A 17580-nucleotide genomic window follows, 5' to 3' on the forward strand; every position below is an offset into this window, starting at 1 on the left:
CTAAACATATAGAAAAAGACTAACACTACTATACCTATATCTTCTGTGATTGACAAAAACTCTACAGCCTTTAACACACATTCGTTCTCTGTATTAGACCAGTATTCCAGTGGACACTGCAGGTTATTACAATCTGGAAAGGAAGTTCGCTATAGTTAGAGATAAAGGATAAAGTGTTTCATTTCAACTCTTTTGAAAAGAAGCTACAGACAGCAGGAGAAGAACACCAAAAGAGCAACTAGCCAGTTTTCTTTGGATTTTTGGGATGGGCTGAAGTTTACCTGTCTTATTACTGATTTCTCCATCTGCACATGTAATGCAGTCATAACAGCAGACAGGTCATCTTTTCGGAGCAGCCTTCCTAGTGCCCGGCCGGTATCAACAGTGGAACAGCAAATTGTGGCGACGGGACGTGACATATGTAACTGAGACATTCCCTTTCAGTCGGTCACTACGATGTCACATCATGACCGATGAACTGGGAATCCTTACCAAAGCACCACTGAAGCTGATCCTTCAAGTGCCTGCGTAACCCTCCAACTCTCCTTTTTTAGGGAGACGGAAATGGGGTTAGAACAGAGGCCTGGAACCACTTGTTCCTTAACCCACGATAGTGAACTAGGCAAACTGGGAAGCAAACTTCTCAGGCGGAATTAAGATTACTGCGGAATGAGTACCCTCTAGTGAGAAGCTGACAGCCTGTGCTTCCCAACATCGGCCACCAAGCGGTGGAGGAGTACAAAAAATGATTTGGGTTTTGCACTAATGGCCTTCCATAGTCCTTCCATTGTGCAGCACCAAATTGAAGGCTGCAAGACGACACACGAGCCGTTCCTGGGTGTTCTCATCGATTTGAGGAGAGAACCAGAGAGAATACTGGCTCAATACGAACACTGTAAAATCTAGTACACGTTTTAGGTGTGTCGCCCAGCCAGCAGCTCTACAAATGTCTGTTAGCAAGGAACAACGAGCCAATGCCCAAGATGATGCCACGCTTCTGGTAGAATGGGCTCTCAACCCAAAGGGGCAAGGAATGCCGTTATTCGTAAGCAATGATGATTGTATCTACAATCCAATGGAACATCCTCTGCTTGGTGACAGCTATCCCAGTCTTCTCAGCATATAAAAAGTGCTTTTCCAACGTGTGCTAAAATCCCGGAACAGAGTTTTGCTACATCTTTTGATCAGTTCTTCAATAGCCGCTGACAATTTCCTCGCACCGTGCACTAGTTTTCTTGCGTTTGTTATGACTGATTGAAGTGTGAGCTAAAGTGTGTGGGCTAGGCATGCCATTCTCTGGAACTTGTTCTCCCCATCTTCTGGCAGGTTAAGTTCTTAGTTTTCAAGTCCCCCATGCATCTAATGTCTGTTCAATGTAGGGAGCAGTTCACTCCAATGTGTGAGGGTGCTTCAAGTGGTGCAGGTTAAGCAGGGCATGGTGAAACTGGCCTCCGACTGATGGTAAAAAAGCTGACACACCCATAAAAGATTATGTTAATCCTCTCTTGCTCCAACTATCTATACATAGGTTCAGATTCCTCGCATCCATAATGATCTCTTTTAATTTCTGCTAAGATCTCCTGGAAAGAGCTATGGGAGATGGAGGCATTCAGGGCAAGCTTTACTGTCAAGGGCTGCCTACGATGTCTTGCCTTCTCCCACAAACCTCCAGTGTTGGAAAGTCTACGGACAAGTGTGTAAGCCGGGAGATGGGAGTGTGAGGAAAGGCCCACCGGCAGGCAGTCAAAGACCTTTCCGTGGCTGCAGAAAAGGGAAGCCAATGGCTGTGGGTGAAGAGAAAAGACTCCACCTGGGTCTTCAAGTGAGTTGATTGCACCTAGGGAGTGAACCTGGGATGCTGGGATTCCTCTGCAGAACCTTCTGGAGGTGTCGTGGGCCTATCAGCGAAACACCCAGGAAGGAGGGCGCCATCACTCAGTTGACCATCCCACGGAGTCGCAACGATGCCTCAGGTAAGTATTAAGGGATATCAACATCAAGGCCTATACAATAGACCAGTGTAATTGCGTTAGTTTGCCACTGTTTGCCACTGAACTGGCATTAACAACGAAAGTGTGGCCTCTGGCCTTAGTCAACTGGGTTGGCACGTATGGTTGGGTTGCAGTGAGATTTTGGCACTTTCTTGTGGTTTTGTGTGTTGCGGCAAATAGTATGCCATACAGAACTATTTGCCACTGAACCTGCATTAACGACAACAGTGGGACTTCTGGCCTTAGTCAAACGGTTTGGCGTGTATGGTCAGGTTTAGTGAGATTGTGGCATTAGAGACTGAGGTTAGGTCATGTCAAGGGTTTATGCACTGAGTTACGAGAAAGGAGCAACCTCAGGAGATGGAAGGCTGAGTAGTGTGTCAGAGGGTCACTCAATTAACCATCCCACAGTCTCATCGGTGCATCAAGTATGCATTAAGGGATATCAACATCAAGTCCTATACAACAAATCTTTTCCGTATTTATCTAAGCCCCAATAAGGTCCCTCTTGGAGCTCCAGGTGTTTGGTTCAAGTACATTGGTAAACTTTTTGAAGGCAATCGACTCACACAGTCATGTAGACAGCCCAGTATCAATAAACCAATTAACCAACGCTGTTATGATTAGGTAGTTAATTTCTCCAGATTTATGTAAAGCATAAATGGGTTTTTGTAACATCTTTATTTTATTTTTTTTAGATCTAGGCTCTGTTTGTTTTTTGTATGGTTGCAATATAACTTAGTGTTATTGAAATCTATTATGTAGATAGTATATACGTAAGAAACTTAACAATAACAAGGTGTGTACTTAAATTTAAATAATAATCCAAATGAATGGCTTTTTTAATTTTTTATTTACAAATTATTACATTGAAGTTACATTATTTATTAAGTGCGAAAAGTCTGTCACTTTTATGAGGCAGTACACAATGTAGGTTCAGAAAATGTAGGTTCAGCTGTGATGAAAATGGTCAGTGAGAGTCCATTGTCCCTAGTGCTGACTCGGCCTGCACTGCAGAGCCTGCCCACAGTGTGATGAGAGCAGAACTTATGGGTCAGAGAGCCTTAAAAGATAGCCATCATTAATTAGATGATATGACCTGTTAATTAATTTAGCAGTGTAGAGACAGTGTATACCATGTGATTTTAATGTTTTTCCAGGGAGTAATGTTGAACCTCTTCCAGTTATTTTGTCACTCTAACAAGCCAAAAGCATATATGAAGAGTTTGGTTCCAAAACGCAATAAACACCTTTTTTTTTAAATGCAATAAATCCGCTCAACAAATCACAGCGCACCATTTCACAGTTTTCCTCACAGTTTTCCTCATCTACTTTTCACCTTCAACAAACAAAAACATAATAATACTTTGATGGATTTATAAACCTGTGGTGGTTTTCTGTTGTGGGGAATAAATGTAAGTCATTAAAATCATATAGCGAGAGACACTTGAGAGTTGGAAAAATGCCAGCTGTTGCTTGTTCTCACACGACAGTATCAAGGTTCTGTCATGCTAACACATTGACCCCAGGGGATCTTATAAAAACTTCCCAATTATTTAACTTGAAGTCAATGAAAATCGAGCAGGAACAAAACATTTTACATTTGATCACTGTCAAAAAAGTTTAGTGACGACGTCCCAAGGATATAAGCAGCAATGATAGTGTCAGGCCCGGGGTGGGTAATCGGGAGAACCGGGAGAATTCCCAGTGGGCCGCTTCACTTTTGGGCCGGTCGAGTTTTTTTTTCATGTGAGGGAGTTTTCCCCTCCCCTCCCATAGAGTTGGTTCGGTCCATAGCACGTCCCAGAAAACTTTTCTCCGGTAGGCTGGGCCGGCCCTACCGTAACAATACGCGTCTGAGAGGAGGAGGGCGTAAAAACAGGTTGAAGAAAAAATCCATTGGAGGAGGATGCTGCCAAATGTGCCAAACTTACAGATTTATTTTCAAGAGGACAAACAAAAGTGACAACAACAGGTAACTTAAAGAGAAATAAGCCTAGTAATGATTAGCATTAGCAACGTAATTATTCGGCTAATACCGTTGTCAAACTATTTACAAGCCAACATTTTTTTTTTAATATTAGCCTTTTGTGTATTCATGGCGATTCATAGACTTTGCAATTATTATGCAAGCAGCTTCTGAGCAGCAGATAAGCCAGTTAGCCGCTGAAAATGAGGATGCCATGAGTAAACAATATGAATTAAAGTTATTTAACCCTCAGGTTGTGTTCAGAACCATATAACACCTTTTGTGTTCCCAGTCAAAAATGACCAGCCGAAAAAAAGCGTATAAATCACTTGTTATGCTATATATTTACCCAATATTGGATTCAATATTTTGTCAAATTGTTTTCTTTTTTAATTAGGACTGGGTTTTATATTTCTATTTGCATCTGATTAATCATAGGCCTCATAGCATTAGCAATGCTAATAATTTATCAATCTTTCCTTGTGGAATAGACTCCGAAGGGGGCTGGATTATTTTTGGCCCATAATGGGTAAATATTGGACAGAACACGCTGCTGGGTTAAAATTGACCCAATGCTGGGTTGTTTTAACCCATCTGTTGGGTTATTATAATCCACGGTTGCATAACAACAACCCAACATTGGGTTATTTTTAACCCAGCATGTGTTCTGTCCAATATTTACCCATTATGGGTCAAAAATAACACAGCCTTTTTTAGAGTGTAGAGGAATATTTGTGTTAACTTCCATCTTAAGTGAAATATTATTTAACTTTTACCTTATTTGTTTAACCATGATATTAATAAAAACTATAGTAAGAGCTGAACTGTTGCTTTATTTGTCCAATTTGAAAAAAGTGCTAATTTGGAATAACACTATGGAAAAAGTGGGCCGGTCTTGGGCCTGAAACTCCCGGGCTGAAAAGTGGCCCCACTCCGGCCCTGGATAGTGTTATTAATATGACAAAGTAAGTGTTTTGATTAATGCCATTAATTTTTATTTTTTTAACAGTGTATACCACTAGTCAACTAAATGAATATAACATGGCAAAGATGAATGCCCATTTATATATTGATTCAATAGATTCATAGCATTTTGAAAAAAAAACGTGTCATGGATTTATTGCATTTTTTTATAATAAATCTTTGAAAATTAAATTATTTTTTTTCAGTTCAGCAGATTTATTTCAAGCATACAATGCAAAATGTACAATATGTACAACACAACAACAATTAAAAACAAAAACAAAAAAACTACTGATAAACCAACAATCAAGATTCATTGCATGCTTGAAAAGGAGTGGGCTGAAGTTTAACACTTATTAATTCCCACCCCTCCTTCAAACTTTTAATACATTACATTTCCTTACACGACTTATAAATTACATTTCTTACACAACACAAACCCATAATCTTCATGCATTTATACAATATGTTAGCAACAGGCATTCTGGCTTAACCAACTCATATTCCTATTGCATATTTTTATAACATTCAAAAATCATTTCTTTAAATCTTTTCCTAAATTGTTTTATATTTAGAAATTTCTTAAGCTTCTCATTTAGGTTATTCCACAGTTTTACCCCTTGTATGAAAATCAAATTATGGATTTGTTTTTTCAATGTTATTATAACCTAAAGATGGTATGTTGTAAAAGTTTGTAACAGAAAATAGTGGTTTTCATCTCGTAACTTTCTTGGTATAGAAAACACGTTTTTACCAAAATTAGTCAAAATTGATTTTTTGGGGTTTTGGAACCAAACTCTTCATATATTTGTGCTTTAGTTTCGTTGTCAATTGTTGTTTACTTTACTACATCACATTGTTGTCCAATAAAATTTTTATCCTTGAGTTCCTTAGAATTACTATTTCCCAATCATATGTTTTTTTGTATTTTCCTCTGGTTTCAACAAAATTATGTAGCATTTTGGGGCAAATATGCATAATAGTAAAGCAAAACTTGAAGCTAAAATAGCAAATATCTCCAAGGCTAGAGTAAATTTACCAGGTGTACTGATGTAAGCTAGAAAAAATTCAACCCATACAGCACAGAATATGAACATACTAAATGTGATGAATTTAGCTTCATTGAAGTTATCAGGGAGCTTACGAGCCAGAAAAGCTAAAATAAAACACACGACTGAAAGCAAGCCTATATAAGCAAGAACAGCCCAGAAACCAACATCTGAACCTAAATTACATTCTAGAATGATCTTATATTTGTAATAACGCATGTTCTTATATGGGAAAGGTGGTGATGTTGTTACCCAAAGCACACAAATTAGGACCTGTATTAATGTAAGGATAACAACACTTAGTCTTTGTTGAGGAGGCCCAAACCATTTCATAACATTGTTTCCTGGAAGTGTGGCCTTGAATGCCATTAACACCACTATTGTTTTCCCCAGAACACAGGAGATACAGAGGACAAAGGTGATCCCAAACGCAGTGTGACGCAACATACAGGACCACTCAGTGGGCCGACCAATGAAAGTAAGTGAACAGAGAAAACACAGAGTCAATGAGAAGAGCAACAGGAAGCTCAGCTCTGAATTGTTGGCTCTTACAATAGGTGTTTGTTTATGAAGATAAAACACCAAAGATACAATTGATGTAACTAATGCTCCAATGAGAGAACAAAGAGATAGCACAATCCCCATGATTTCTGTATAGGAAAGGAATTCAATAACTTTTAAAACACATTCGTCGTTGCTTTCATTCGACCAATACTCCGAATCACAAGGAAAGCAGTCGCTAGAATCTGTGAAGAAAATAAAGAAATATGAATACGAAGCACAGGTTTCTGGCCATTGTACAGTATTATAGTGTGAGCTACTGTAGTACCTGTGCTGTTACTGATCTCTCCTGGTGGACATTGTATGCAGTCATAACAGCAGATAGGTTTTCCTTTCTGTACAGCCTTCCTAGTACCTGGAGGACAGCTCATACTGCACAAAGACACTGGAAGCTGTAAAAAGAGAGTGTACCATGTCGGTTGGTGACTGCTCTTCCAAGGGGCACAGCTTTAAAATATGAGTTCGGAGTGTCGTGTGGTGCTCGTGTTTTTCAAAATATGTGACCCGTCACGGAAACCAGTGACACAAGTTGGCAGCACAACTTTCGAGATAATGAGAAAGAACTTTTTATTTTTTTCAAAATTTGTGATTTTTGTTTTTTGCAGAATTTGTTAGTTGAGATGCCCAAGAATCCTCTGCATGTTTGACATAGCAGATTTTATATATTTAAAAGCATACATTTTGGGGTTGAAATCGGCTTGTTTTACCAGAGATTCTAGCGTGCAGCAGGGGGCGTCATTGTCGGCTTTTGTTTGTTTTGTTATTACCCTCGCCCCCCAGGGAACAGCGTAGCTACTTAATTGAATTCCTTATCTAATTGGCTACATGTTTTGGCTATCAATATTTTCCATAAAGTCATTGGCTGATGGAGGAATGAGGAGCGATTGGTTACATCCCTAAAGGACATCACGTTTTTTGATGGCGTTGTTTGGATTATCTATTATACTCCCTTCCTACTTTTAAATACAAACTTTGAAGGTGGGTTCATGTGTTTACCGGAACCTAAAGTGTAATCTCATATACAGTGTTACGACGTAAATAGTCCTCAGATTGTATATTATATTGTATTACCAGACGTTCATGCGAAATCCGATGTAAACAATAAACTATATATCTATATTTCACGGATTATACACATTTGTGGACAAAATGGTCATTGGATGATTCACAGATCTGAAACAGACTGGATTCGACATGTGATCAACACAAAGGTAAAAAGGCCTGTTTATTTTTTGCATGTTGTCATCTGGACTTCTGTCACAAAATACTACATATGATGCTAGAGCATCTGTATCTCAAAATGGCTTTACAGGGGGTATGGCTTAGCTAAATCAGATGTAAATGAGCCCTACAGTCACTTCCAGCAGGAGAAAGGTGAAACTTAAGAGGATAATTTATCCGCTTTTACTTTTTTTGAGTTCCTACTTTTAAATGGCCACCACTTCTCCTAATCTTATAAGCTTCCATGTGTTACACATAGTTGGAAAGTTTAGAAACTACACTTTCAGAATCTATAAATAACTAAAAATGCCCCAGATCCGATTTGTGTCCCTCCTTTCCGTGATCGGTCACATATGTGTTTGTTGCGTCATGTGAACTATGTGCATCACGTGTTTTGTTAAAATAATTTCCTGCAGCATACGCGTCAAAACTGTTTATGATAAACCCTGCGTCGCGCCAAACACATTTTTTTCCAGGCGCATCCGCACCGCATTGAGTTAAAACCATCTCAACTTTTCATAATCCCGCAAGCGTACCGCAGGTCATGTGACAAGAACCAACCGACGGTCGTGTTTTCCGCGTTGTTTTATACGCGAAATGTAAACCACCCCTAATGCACTTTACATAACCCTTGAGACGCGTCTGCAGCAGACACTTATTTTGACAAAACATGTGATGCACATAGGTTAACTTGACGTGCTGAACACATATTTTTGTTATTATCAATGGCATTAATTTTCCAATGAGCTTTAATATATTTTATCATATTGCCTTAATGATTATTACATTTATTGTCATTTCCACTATTGTAACAGGCATTTCATAATTTATTTTTGACGTACCTGCCTGCTGTTCTCAGGCCATATTATAAGTTCCTGATTAACTTTAAGACGTTGCTCTGGAGGCAGTGAGTGGTCATACGAACCAACCAGTTTATACTGCATACCTCCATCTTCAGTTGGCTGCCAGTTGAGCAGATCATATTTTGCCACAGGATCACCATTTGAAAAAAATATTTTCTCACCTGTTTTGGCAGTGAAACTGACATCTCTCATATACTCCAGCACCTGAGAATAAACACAAACATAATTGGTTTCAATTTGACTTTTATCTTTTAATTCTCTGTCTTCTTAATTACCTTTCTTGGTGTGGGCACTTCTACTTTGCTGCTGTTGGTGGAGGATTTAAGATCATTTATCAAACTATGCAGTGCATGTGCGATAGCATAAGTTGCCGTGTACACTTTATTTGCCATGCGCATCTCTAATGCATCAGTATATTCATTGTGCACTTCTGTTAAGCGTTCTGAGCCAGTACAGCTACTTGTGCTACCTCCGGTGTTTCTGAAAGAGCACTGAAAGGTTGCTTCCCAAAAATCTTTCAAAAGTTCATTTTTTGGTTCTTGATTAGGGTGCACAGTCAAAAGAAACTCTTGCAGGCCGTCAAGCTTCATGTTCTGTAAGGCAAAGCCCATGGCTCCCATGAAGAAACTGTTTTCCTTTGTATCCTGAAAAGTTTCAGAATTGATCCAGGATTTAGTACCGATCCACTGGATCCCAGTAATGTTGTGTTGCACAATCAATTTTTTGAATGGGAGGAAATCTACGTATGATATAAAAAGCACCACCACCTTGGCTGTTCCTTTTTTAACCACTTCCAGTGTTTTTAGTAGCTGCTCTTGTGTATCGGTTTTTAATATCGTCTCTGAGTATTCAACACAAATCCCCAATTGTTGTGCTGTCTTTAAAAATTCCTCCATTCCATAGATACCATAATCATTGCGACTGTTGACTGTTCCAACCCAAGTCCAGCCAAAGTGCTTGAGAAGCTGAGCCATCGCAATGCTTTGAAAATTATCACTGGCCATCATTTTGAATAAGGATGAAAACCTTTTTCTGTCACTCAAGCATTCACATGAGGCAAAATGGCTGATCTATAAAACAAAAAGAAAAAGCAAAGTATTAAGAAAAGTATTGCTTTTTCTTATAATTGACCCTACACCCTGACACCACTCCCAGTTCAACAGTATTGTTATATTTACACCAATTGTTTTCATGGAGTTTCATTATTTTTAAAGTGGTTCATTATGCATTGATTTATGATGACAACATGTGGCAAATCAATAAGAGAGTTCTTACCACAGGGAAACTGAAAGGGCTTAGTAAAGAGGCGATGGCAACGATGGGAGAGGAGCTTGTATCTCCAACAATGGCTTGAACAAATGGTGGTCTAGAACAGGACTCATCTTGCAAAGTCTCTTTAAAGCCATTTAACAAAGCCAGGCATGACAGGATAGCCTGATTTATTGATGCACATGAATTATATATTTTATAGCCCAATTTGACACCAGGCAACAGCTGTGTGCTGTTGTTTATCTCTTCTATGGTAAAAATCAGCGTCTGGGCTAATTTAAAATCACGAAAGTTAAAGCTGTGACAATAAACATCAGTCAAGTGTTACAGTACATTCTGCAAATAATCATTAAATAAGTATAACAACAGTACCTCTTTAAAAGGGAAAGTTTACCCAAAAATGAAAATTCTGTCATCATTTACTGACTCTCAAGTTATTTCTAACGTCTATACAATTCTTTGTTTTGCTTTGTTCTACCAATAATTTATTCATCTTTTATAAATATAGATATTCATATTTTTTTACCCATAATTTTACTGATTTCACCTTCTGTACATGATATACAGTCATAACAACATATAGGTTTTTCTTTCTGCACAGTCTTTTACGTGCCAGGAGGACATCTCTCACTGTACACAGACAAAGGCAATTGCAACAAATATTGCAGCTTGCTAATTTTAGAATGACCTGTGTATTTATACAGTTCACATAAACTAATAATGAACTGCACTTATACAGCATTTATTCATCTTTGTTTATGTTAATTTCAACAATTACTAATACTTTATTTAAATATTATTAACAATAGTCAGTGCACTGTGAAAAAACAATTTAAAGCTTTATTTCTATTAACTAACATTAACAAAGATTAAAAAAATACTGTAACAAATGTATTGCGCATGGTTTATGTTAGTTAATACATTAACTAATGTTAACTATTGAACCTTATTGTAAAGTGTTACCGATACATTTTAAACAATCTTAAAACAACACATGCTGTATCTAGTTAAGGACAACACATTTAAAGACACATAACTTGATACATCTCTCTGTTATTATTGGAACAACACACCTTTTGTTGTTTTAACACATCTTGTGTTCTACCTTTTATAACACATAATGTGTTAAATAGGATAACACAACATTTTGAAACAATGTTCTAAAAATTAACACATCCTTTCTTAGAGCGAACCAAACAAATAACAGCTAAACAAAGACCAACTACAGTATATTACAAACAGAATGATAATACTGTAGGTCAGATCAAACAAGTGTGTTTTTAAAAGAGACTCAAAAATGGATAAAGAAGGTGCTGCTTTGCTCTCAAGTGGCAGGTTGTTTCATAACCGAGGCCCTACCCGGTTCTTTTCCCACTGAAAAGAAGCATCATAAAGTCCAAAAGTAACAATTTCATAGTGTGGTCTGCTTCTGGGTTGAACAAATCACAAATTAAGATATTATTAACGGTATTATTTTTTTCATGCTCCAGGTCTGCTTGGTTACAAACATTTTGCAGAACCAAGAAATTCAGGCAGGTATGGAACAACTTGATGATAAGTAAATAATGACAGAATTTTCCTTTTTGAATGAACCGTCCCAGTAGTAGTAGTATTTCTAATACTACAGTATTCATAATGCATGGTGTCATACAGACCTGAAACTGGTTCTGGTTTGGAAGTGAAAGGATGAATCTTTGCCACGACATTTCTATGAAATTGGAAAATCCCCCCAATGTTGATTTCTCTTTCTGCAGAAAGTATTGGGGGTAATGGCTGGCTAAGGATTTTGCAGACTTCTGCTGTGGTTGGGATGCAAGCACCATATAGCAGCAGTAGCAGGAGTGACGCTGTCTTCTTTGCCATGCCCATGTGAAGGTAGAGCAGGAGAATTTGTGGCAGAACAGGAAATGATTTGCCTTTTATTTTGTTTTGAAAATCCATTTGGGATCAGCATCATTATACGAGTTTTTTGCACTCATGCTGCAGTATGCAAGAAACACCAGCATAGAGCAATTTTAGTATTTTTTATTGTTTTATAGAAAATATTGAACCACCTAAAGACCAATTGAAGCTGAACTACAAAATAATGATTTTCCTGCACAATCTTCCTGCAATCCTGCTGTTCATTTTTTGGGAACCTGAGTTAAGTACAAATTGCTCATTGCTGTACCATCTCTTATCTCTTTTTGTCTTTTGTGAAGTAGTTTGTCAACAAGTCATTTTTCTGGGTAAGATCTTTTTAATGATTTTCCAGCCTTGAGTGCAGTAATGACCCCCTGAACAACATTATGAAAAATATAATTGTAGTTTTCAGATATGAAGGCAACTTTCATCATTTTGTTATATGTTTATCAAGCTGTTTGTTAATAAAAGGGCATCACAATTATAATCTGCATAACTCAATACAGGTGAGCTTAGGTAAAAATCTATCCTTAACTCTTTCACCGCCAGCATTTTTTTTTTCAAAAGTTGCCAACCAGCGCCAGCGCCAGCGTTTTTCATGATTTTCACCAAAGTTGAATGCCTTCCAGAAAATGTTTTTCTTTAAATATATAAACATACAATATACCAAATGAAAGAACAGACCCTCTGCTTTCAAACAAAATAACCGTTTCATCCTACCTTCAGTGGTTCTTTTGTAATCAGCTTTTGAATATGGGTATGTTTTTGCAAAAACACCACATTTTGAGCAAAAAGCAGAGATAATTCCATTTTTGTGACGGACTTTTCATAGAGATCCCATTCAGAGCGATCTTTAAAACAGACACGGACATGCAGCCGCTTGCCATAAGGCAATACTTCCGGGTTTAAAAAGTTGCGGAAGGGCGCCACCTGGTGGATAATAGCAGTATTGCGGAAAGACGGAAAATCTCGTCATTGGCGGGGAAGGGTTTTCTCTTAATTGACGAGATATCTCGTCAATGGCGGTGAAAGAGTTAACTGTATTATCACTATAGTATCTATACATTGCCTTTTGTATCAAATTTCAAACCTACAGCTACATGGAATTTTCCAGGCAAACTGACAAAAGCTGGAAAAAAGCAATATGGCACAGAGTATGAGCATACTGAATGTGATGAATTTAATTCATTAATGTAGACTGCGTGATATAAGCTCTCATAATGGAAGCAATGCCGTTGCGATGCGTAAATTTTTTCCAGGCGCATCCACACTGCATCGAGTTAAAACATCTCAACTTTTCAGAATGTCGTAAGGGCACCGCAGATGATGTGACAAGAACAAACAAGGAGAAAGTGGGGCGTCTAATCCACAATAATACCCAGACATTCCCAGAAACCTACGCAACTCTCTATGATTTGTAGGTACTGAAAAAGCACAGATAGCCATAATCTTCGCATCAATTGGACGAACCTGACCATTTCCCACGATCTTACCTAAATAAGTGACAGTAGCTTTTCCAAATTCGCATTTTGCCAGATTTAAAGTTAAAGAGGCCTCGGTCAAACGAACAAAAAAATCCCTTATCTGGACTAAGTGGTCTGCCCAGGACGAGCTAAACAAGACCACATAGTTCAAATAAGCTTCACAACCAGCTAATCCAGACAACACCTTGTTAACCAGGGCGTTGGAATGTGGCTGGAGAATTTCGAACGCTGAACGGCATAACACAGTATTGAAGGAAGTCGTCAGGTGTTACAAATGTCGAAAGTTCCCTTGCCCTATTAGTCAATGGGACCTGCCAGTACCCCTTCAAAAGATCAAATTTGCTCACAAACTTCGCAGAACCCACTCGATCCACACAATCATCTATGCGGGGTAAAGGATAACAATCCTCAGTGATGGAATTCAACTTACGATAGTCGGTCAAAACCTCTAAAATCCATCAGGCTTATTTACAAGAAGACAAGGGGAACTCCAAGCACTAAAACTGGACTCAGGCAGGTTGTTCTTCAATAAGCAAGCAACCTCATGCTTCATGGGATTTACCCTATATGCATGCTGCTTAATTGGTGAAGTAAGATTATTTAGATGTGCAGATTAATTCAGGACTTTGTGTAGACATATTTTATAATGAGTATTATGAGGTGGTCCGTGAAAATTCTTGATTACAAATAGTGGTCCACACACCCAAAAAGTTTGAAAACCCCTGGTCTAGGCCATCAAGAGGATCATGATGAGTGATTTTGAGAACATTTGGACAACCTTGTCTTATTTTGGAGCTACGTTCTCCAGATTCGAATAAGTCGATCGGGGGCCCCCCAGAGGCCATCTGACACCGCGCGGGGTCACGAGGAGCGCGTCCGCAAACCCATTGCGGAAAATAACATTGGTTTAATGGAAAAGTGTCGCGACCCCCGTGCGGTCCCCGAACGTCGCGCGGCCCCGATACGCCCGTCGTAACATCCCACAGGGGGCCCGGCTGGGGACTCAAATATAATACCCTAACCTTTCACTCAAATATGAGGAATCTAACACAGTGGTTACTAAACCAACAGAAGATGTAAGAGGAAAATAAGGCTGTAAATGATTTATGTGGCAAACCTGTACTCCCTAACATCGTTCTGGGGTTTTTAACAGATAATTCTGTCCAGAGAGGCATTTTAGGTCTGGATAAGGACCTTGAAATGGGTTATTTACAAGAGGCAACAAGGCTAATACTTGGTCTCCGATCTCAAACTTTCGAGAAACTGCTTGCTTATTAAACAACCTCTCCATCTTTCTCAGTGACTTTCCCAGCTTTCTCTGGGAAACAGCACGAGCTTCATACAGCCGATATTGAAAATCACTTATGTAATCGAGAACATTTTTACAGGGTTCAGTGGGAATCCAGTTATCAGCAAGAACTGCAGTAGGACCACCCAAAAGCAGCCAAGGCAATCCCTCTTCCCAATCAGAGCCAAGTTCCACACAATATGACTGCAGCAATGACTTCAAGGTCTGATGAAATCTTTCAAGGGCCCCTTGACACTGAGGGTGGTATGCACTGGAAATGAAAAATCAGTTAAAGCTCTGAGAATAGACTTTGTAGTGATGGACCTAACATGATACGCAGCTAAATATGGAGTAGATAAATACATAACTGTTAGTAAATACTGATGACCAGTCTTTGATCTAGGTAAGGGACATACACAATCAACAAGCAGATACTCAAATGGTGTTGATATTGTTGGTATAGGTTGGACGGGAGCCACAGGTATTTTCTGGTTTGGCTTACCAGTGGGTTGGCACACATTGATGAGTTCAAATAAACTTGGACACATCTTGTTTTAATTTAGGCCAACAGAATCTTTGTTGCAGTCGATCATATGTTTTCCGCACCCCCATATGTCCAGCCACTCCATCGTGAGCTGACCTGATCACAGATTGGCTTAATTTGGGAGGAACTACCACTTGAACATAAGCTTTAGTAATTGGTTCAGTTTTACTGACCCACCGTCTAAGCAACAACTTCCTACTTCCTCCGCAAACTGAGGAGAGCCAGAGCCCCGGCCCCCATCATGTACACCTTCTACAGAGGCACCATCGAGAGCATCATGACGAGCTGCATCACTGTCTGGTATGGCGCCTGCAACGCATCCTGCCGAAAGACTCTGCAACGCATAGTGAGAGCAGCTGAGAAGATCATTGGTGTTTCTCTCCCCTCCCTCCAGGACCTTTATGGAACACGTCTCACCCGCAAAGCCCTCTGCATCACAGGTGATCCCACTCACCCATCACCCAGCTTCTTCAGTCTGGTACCATCAGGGAGGAGACTGCGGAGTATCCAGGCCAGGACCAGCAGACTGAAGGACAGCTTCATACACCAGGCTGTCAGGAAGCTGAACTTCCTCCCGAACTTGCCACCTCCTCCCCTCTTCTGCCCCAGGCACCACTGAACTATGAACCCCTCCCCTAAACAAATTAAATGATGGCATGCACTAGTCACTTTGTGCAGCATTGGTCTGCTCACTACCTCATTCAGCATGGAACTGAAGTCATTCCACTACCTCATCAGTCAGTTAAATAAAATAAGTGCTCTGAGCCCTTTGTCACTTTAATCAGACTTGAGATACTTTTAATAAGGGATTTGTTTTGCACTAAATATCTTGTCCACTTCACTGATTTGCCCTATATCTGTCATTTGCCTTGCGCTGCTTTATTAAAATCTATTTTTAATTTATTTATATGCCTTTTTTCCTTTTTTTTACATTCCCTTATTGTATAATTGTTTCTCCATTTTATATTTGTTCTAGATTTTTAGGCTTTAATTTAAATGTTATCTGTAAGCACCGGGGTCTAAGAGTATCGCAATTTTGATTCTCTGCATGTATGTACTGTATATGTGGAAATTGACAATAAAGCATACTTGAACTTGAACAAACCCTCTTTTAGAAAGTAGCAAGGAGGCAACGAAGTCTCAATATCTCCCTCAAGACAAACAATTGAAAACAAAGGTTTAAGAGTTGCATCTGCTAACTGCTCTTGAATCAAGTTCTTTCGAGAAACATTAAAAAAGAGGACAAAAAGTTTTCTGATATCCCATCCCCCTGAGGAACAGATTCCTCAGAAAAGTAATCAGATGAATCCCAAATGATGTTATCAGTAAAGGTCATACTAAGTGATTCATCTTCACGTGTCCCACTAACAACTTCCTTTGATAGCAAATCACTTTTCTCAGCATAATTCTCAAAACGAACAGGTAAATTATTCTCTATGGTAACCTCACAGTCGGGATGTAAAGAAACTTCACCTTCACACAGTTGATTAGCTTTGAGTTGTTTTCCTCTGGCTCGGGTAACAGCACAGGTAGGAAACACATGGGGAAATTTTTGACCACATTTATCAGACACAGTTGAGGAAACTACAACAGTAGACGGTACAGGACTTTAACATTCCCCAAACATTTTCCTGAGCAAGATCATTCCCCAATATAAAAGCAACACCTGGCACAGGGAGAGAAGATCGTACTCCAAAAATCACCTCACCAGTTACCAGATCAGAAGAAAGATGTACCGCATGTAAGGGAACTTTTAACAAGGTAATTTCTACGATTTCGAAATAACTTTTTAGTCTCTCTTTTTCAAACTGTGTTTGTTTTTCTCTTGACATTAAATCTCTTTCTACACATGGCGACAATACCTTACTAAAACTAGTCTCATCTCCTATAACAAAAATTCATTTGGTTATCAACTGGCTAATAGCCTTTAACAAATCTTCCTTGCGCTTCCAATCATTACTAGTCAAAACAATAGCATAACTCTCTGCAAGTTCTAGTTGTTTTTTGGTGCACCTATCCAGAAACCTTAGTAGTTATAGCGGGCCAGCATTCGTCAAACTAATGATTTATGACCCCCTTGACAGGTCGTGTTCTGACAGGTCGTGTTTCACAGCTCATGTTTGACAGGGGGCGGGACAATCAATCAAACGGTGTACAAGCTGTCTTTTTTTGACAGCGAGTGTCCGGACTGTGATCGTTTTACGACATGTCATTTAGCGGGTTGTTTTTCCTCTGTGTGTTTTATGTCAAGCCTATGCTGTCATGTTTATTGACAGGTTGTGTTTTGACAGCTCGTGTTTGACAGTTGCCGCCAGCGTCTCTCTCCCCCTCCATCCCTCCCTCCTTTCTAGCCCGCGCGCGTCTGACCACTGAGTGTCTCACAGCGGGTGCGTGTTGTAAACGAGTAAAGATTTCTAAAACTCAATGTTGGTAAAATAATTCACCATTACGCTGACAAAAAGTAAATGCTTATTTT

At 39.2% G+C, this 17580-nt stretch overlaps 2 protein-coding genes across 4 annotated transcripts in view; both read right to left on the minus strand.

Moving 5' to 3' along the window:
• Nucleotides 1–17580, minus strand: part of LOC129437097 (uncharacterized) — a 524696-nt gene that overhangs the window by 107725 nt on the left and 399391 nt on the right. The gene's annotated exons all lie outside the window — the stretch shown is intronic.
• LOC129437157 (extracellular calcium-sensing receptor) lies at nucleotides 5752–11994 on the minus strand. The gene is made up of 6 exons (XM_073862495.1): nucleotides 11538–11994; nucleotides 9893–10184; nucleotides 8893–9687; nucleotides 8597–8821; nucleotides 6802–6925; nucleotides 5752–6718 (listed from the first exon to the last, which is right to left on the minus strand). Exons 1-6 carry the CDS (start codon nucleotides 11825–11827, stop codon nucleotides 5823–5825), a joined length of 2622 nt encoding a protein of 873 aa, XP_073718596.1. The 5' UTR covers nucleotides 11828–11994; the 3' UTR covers nucleotides 5752–5822.

The sequence above is a fragment of the Misgurnus anguillicaudatus genome, chromosome 24 (assembly GCF_027580225.2).
Source record: "Misgurnus anguillicaudatus chromosome 24, ASM2758022v2, whole genome shotgun sequence".
Taxonomy (NCBI): Eukaryota; Metazoa; Chordata; class Actinopteri; order Cypriniformes; family Cobitidae; genus Misgurnus; species Misgurnus anguillicaudatus.

Coding starts and splice junctions, on each gene's coding strand:
- LOC129437157 (XM_073862495.1), bottom strand. CDS start 11,827: ATGGATTTTCAAAACAAAATAAAAGGCAAATCATTTCCTGTTCTGCCA. Junction 10,185..11,537: donor CCAGAACCAGTTTCAGGTCT/GTATGACACCAT, acceptor TTATTGTCACAG/CTTTAACTTTCGTGATTTTA. Junction 9,688..9,892: donor GCCCTTTCAGTTTCCCTGTG/GTAAGAACTCTC, acceptor TTTGTTTTATAG/ATCAGCCATTTTGCCTCATG.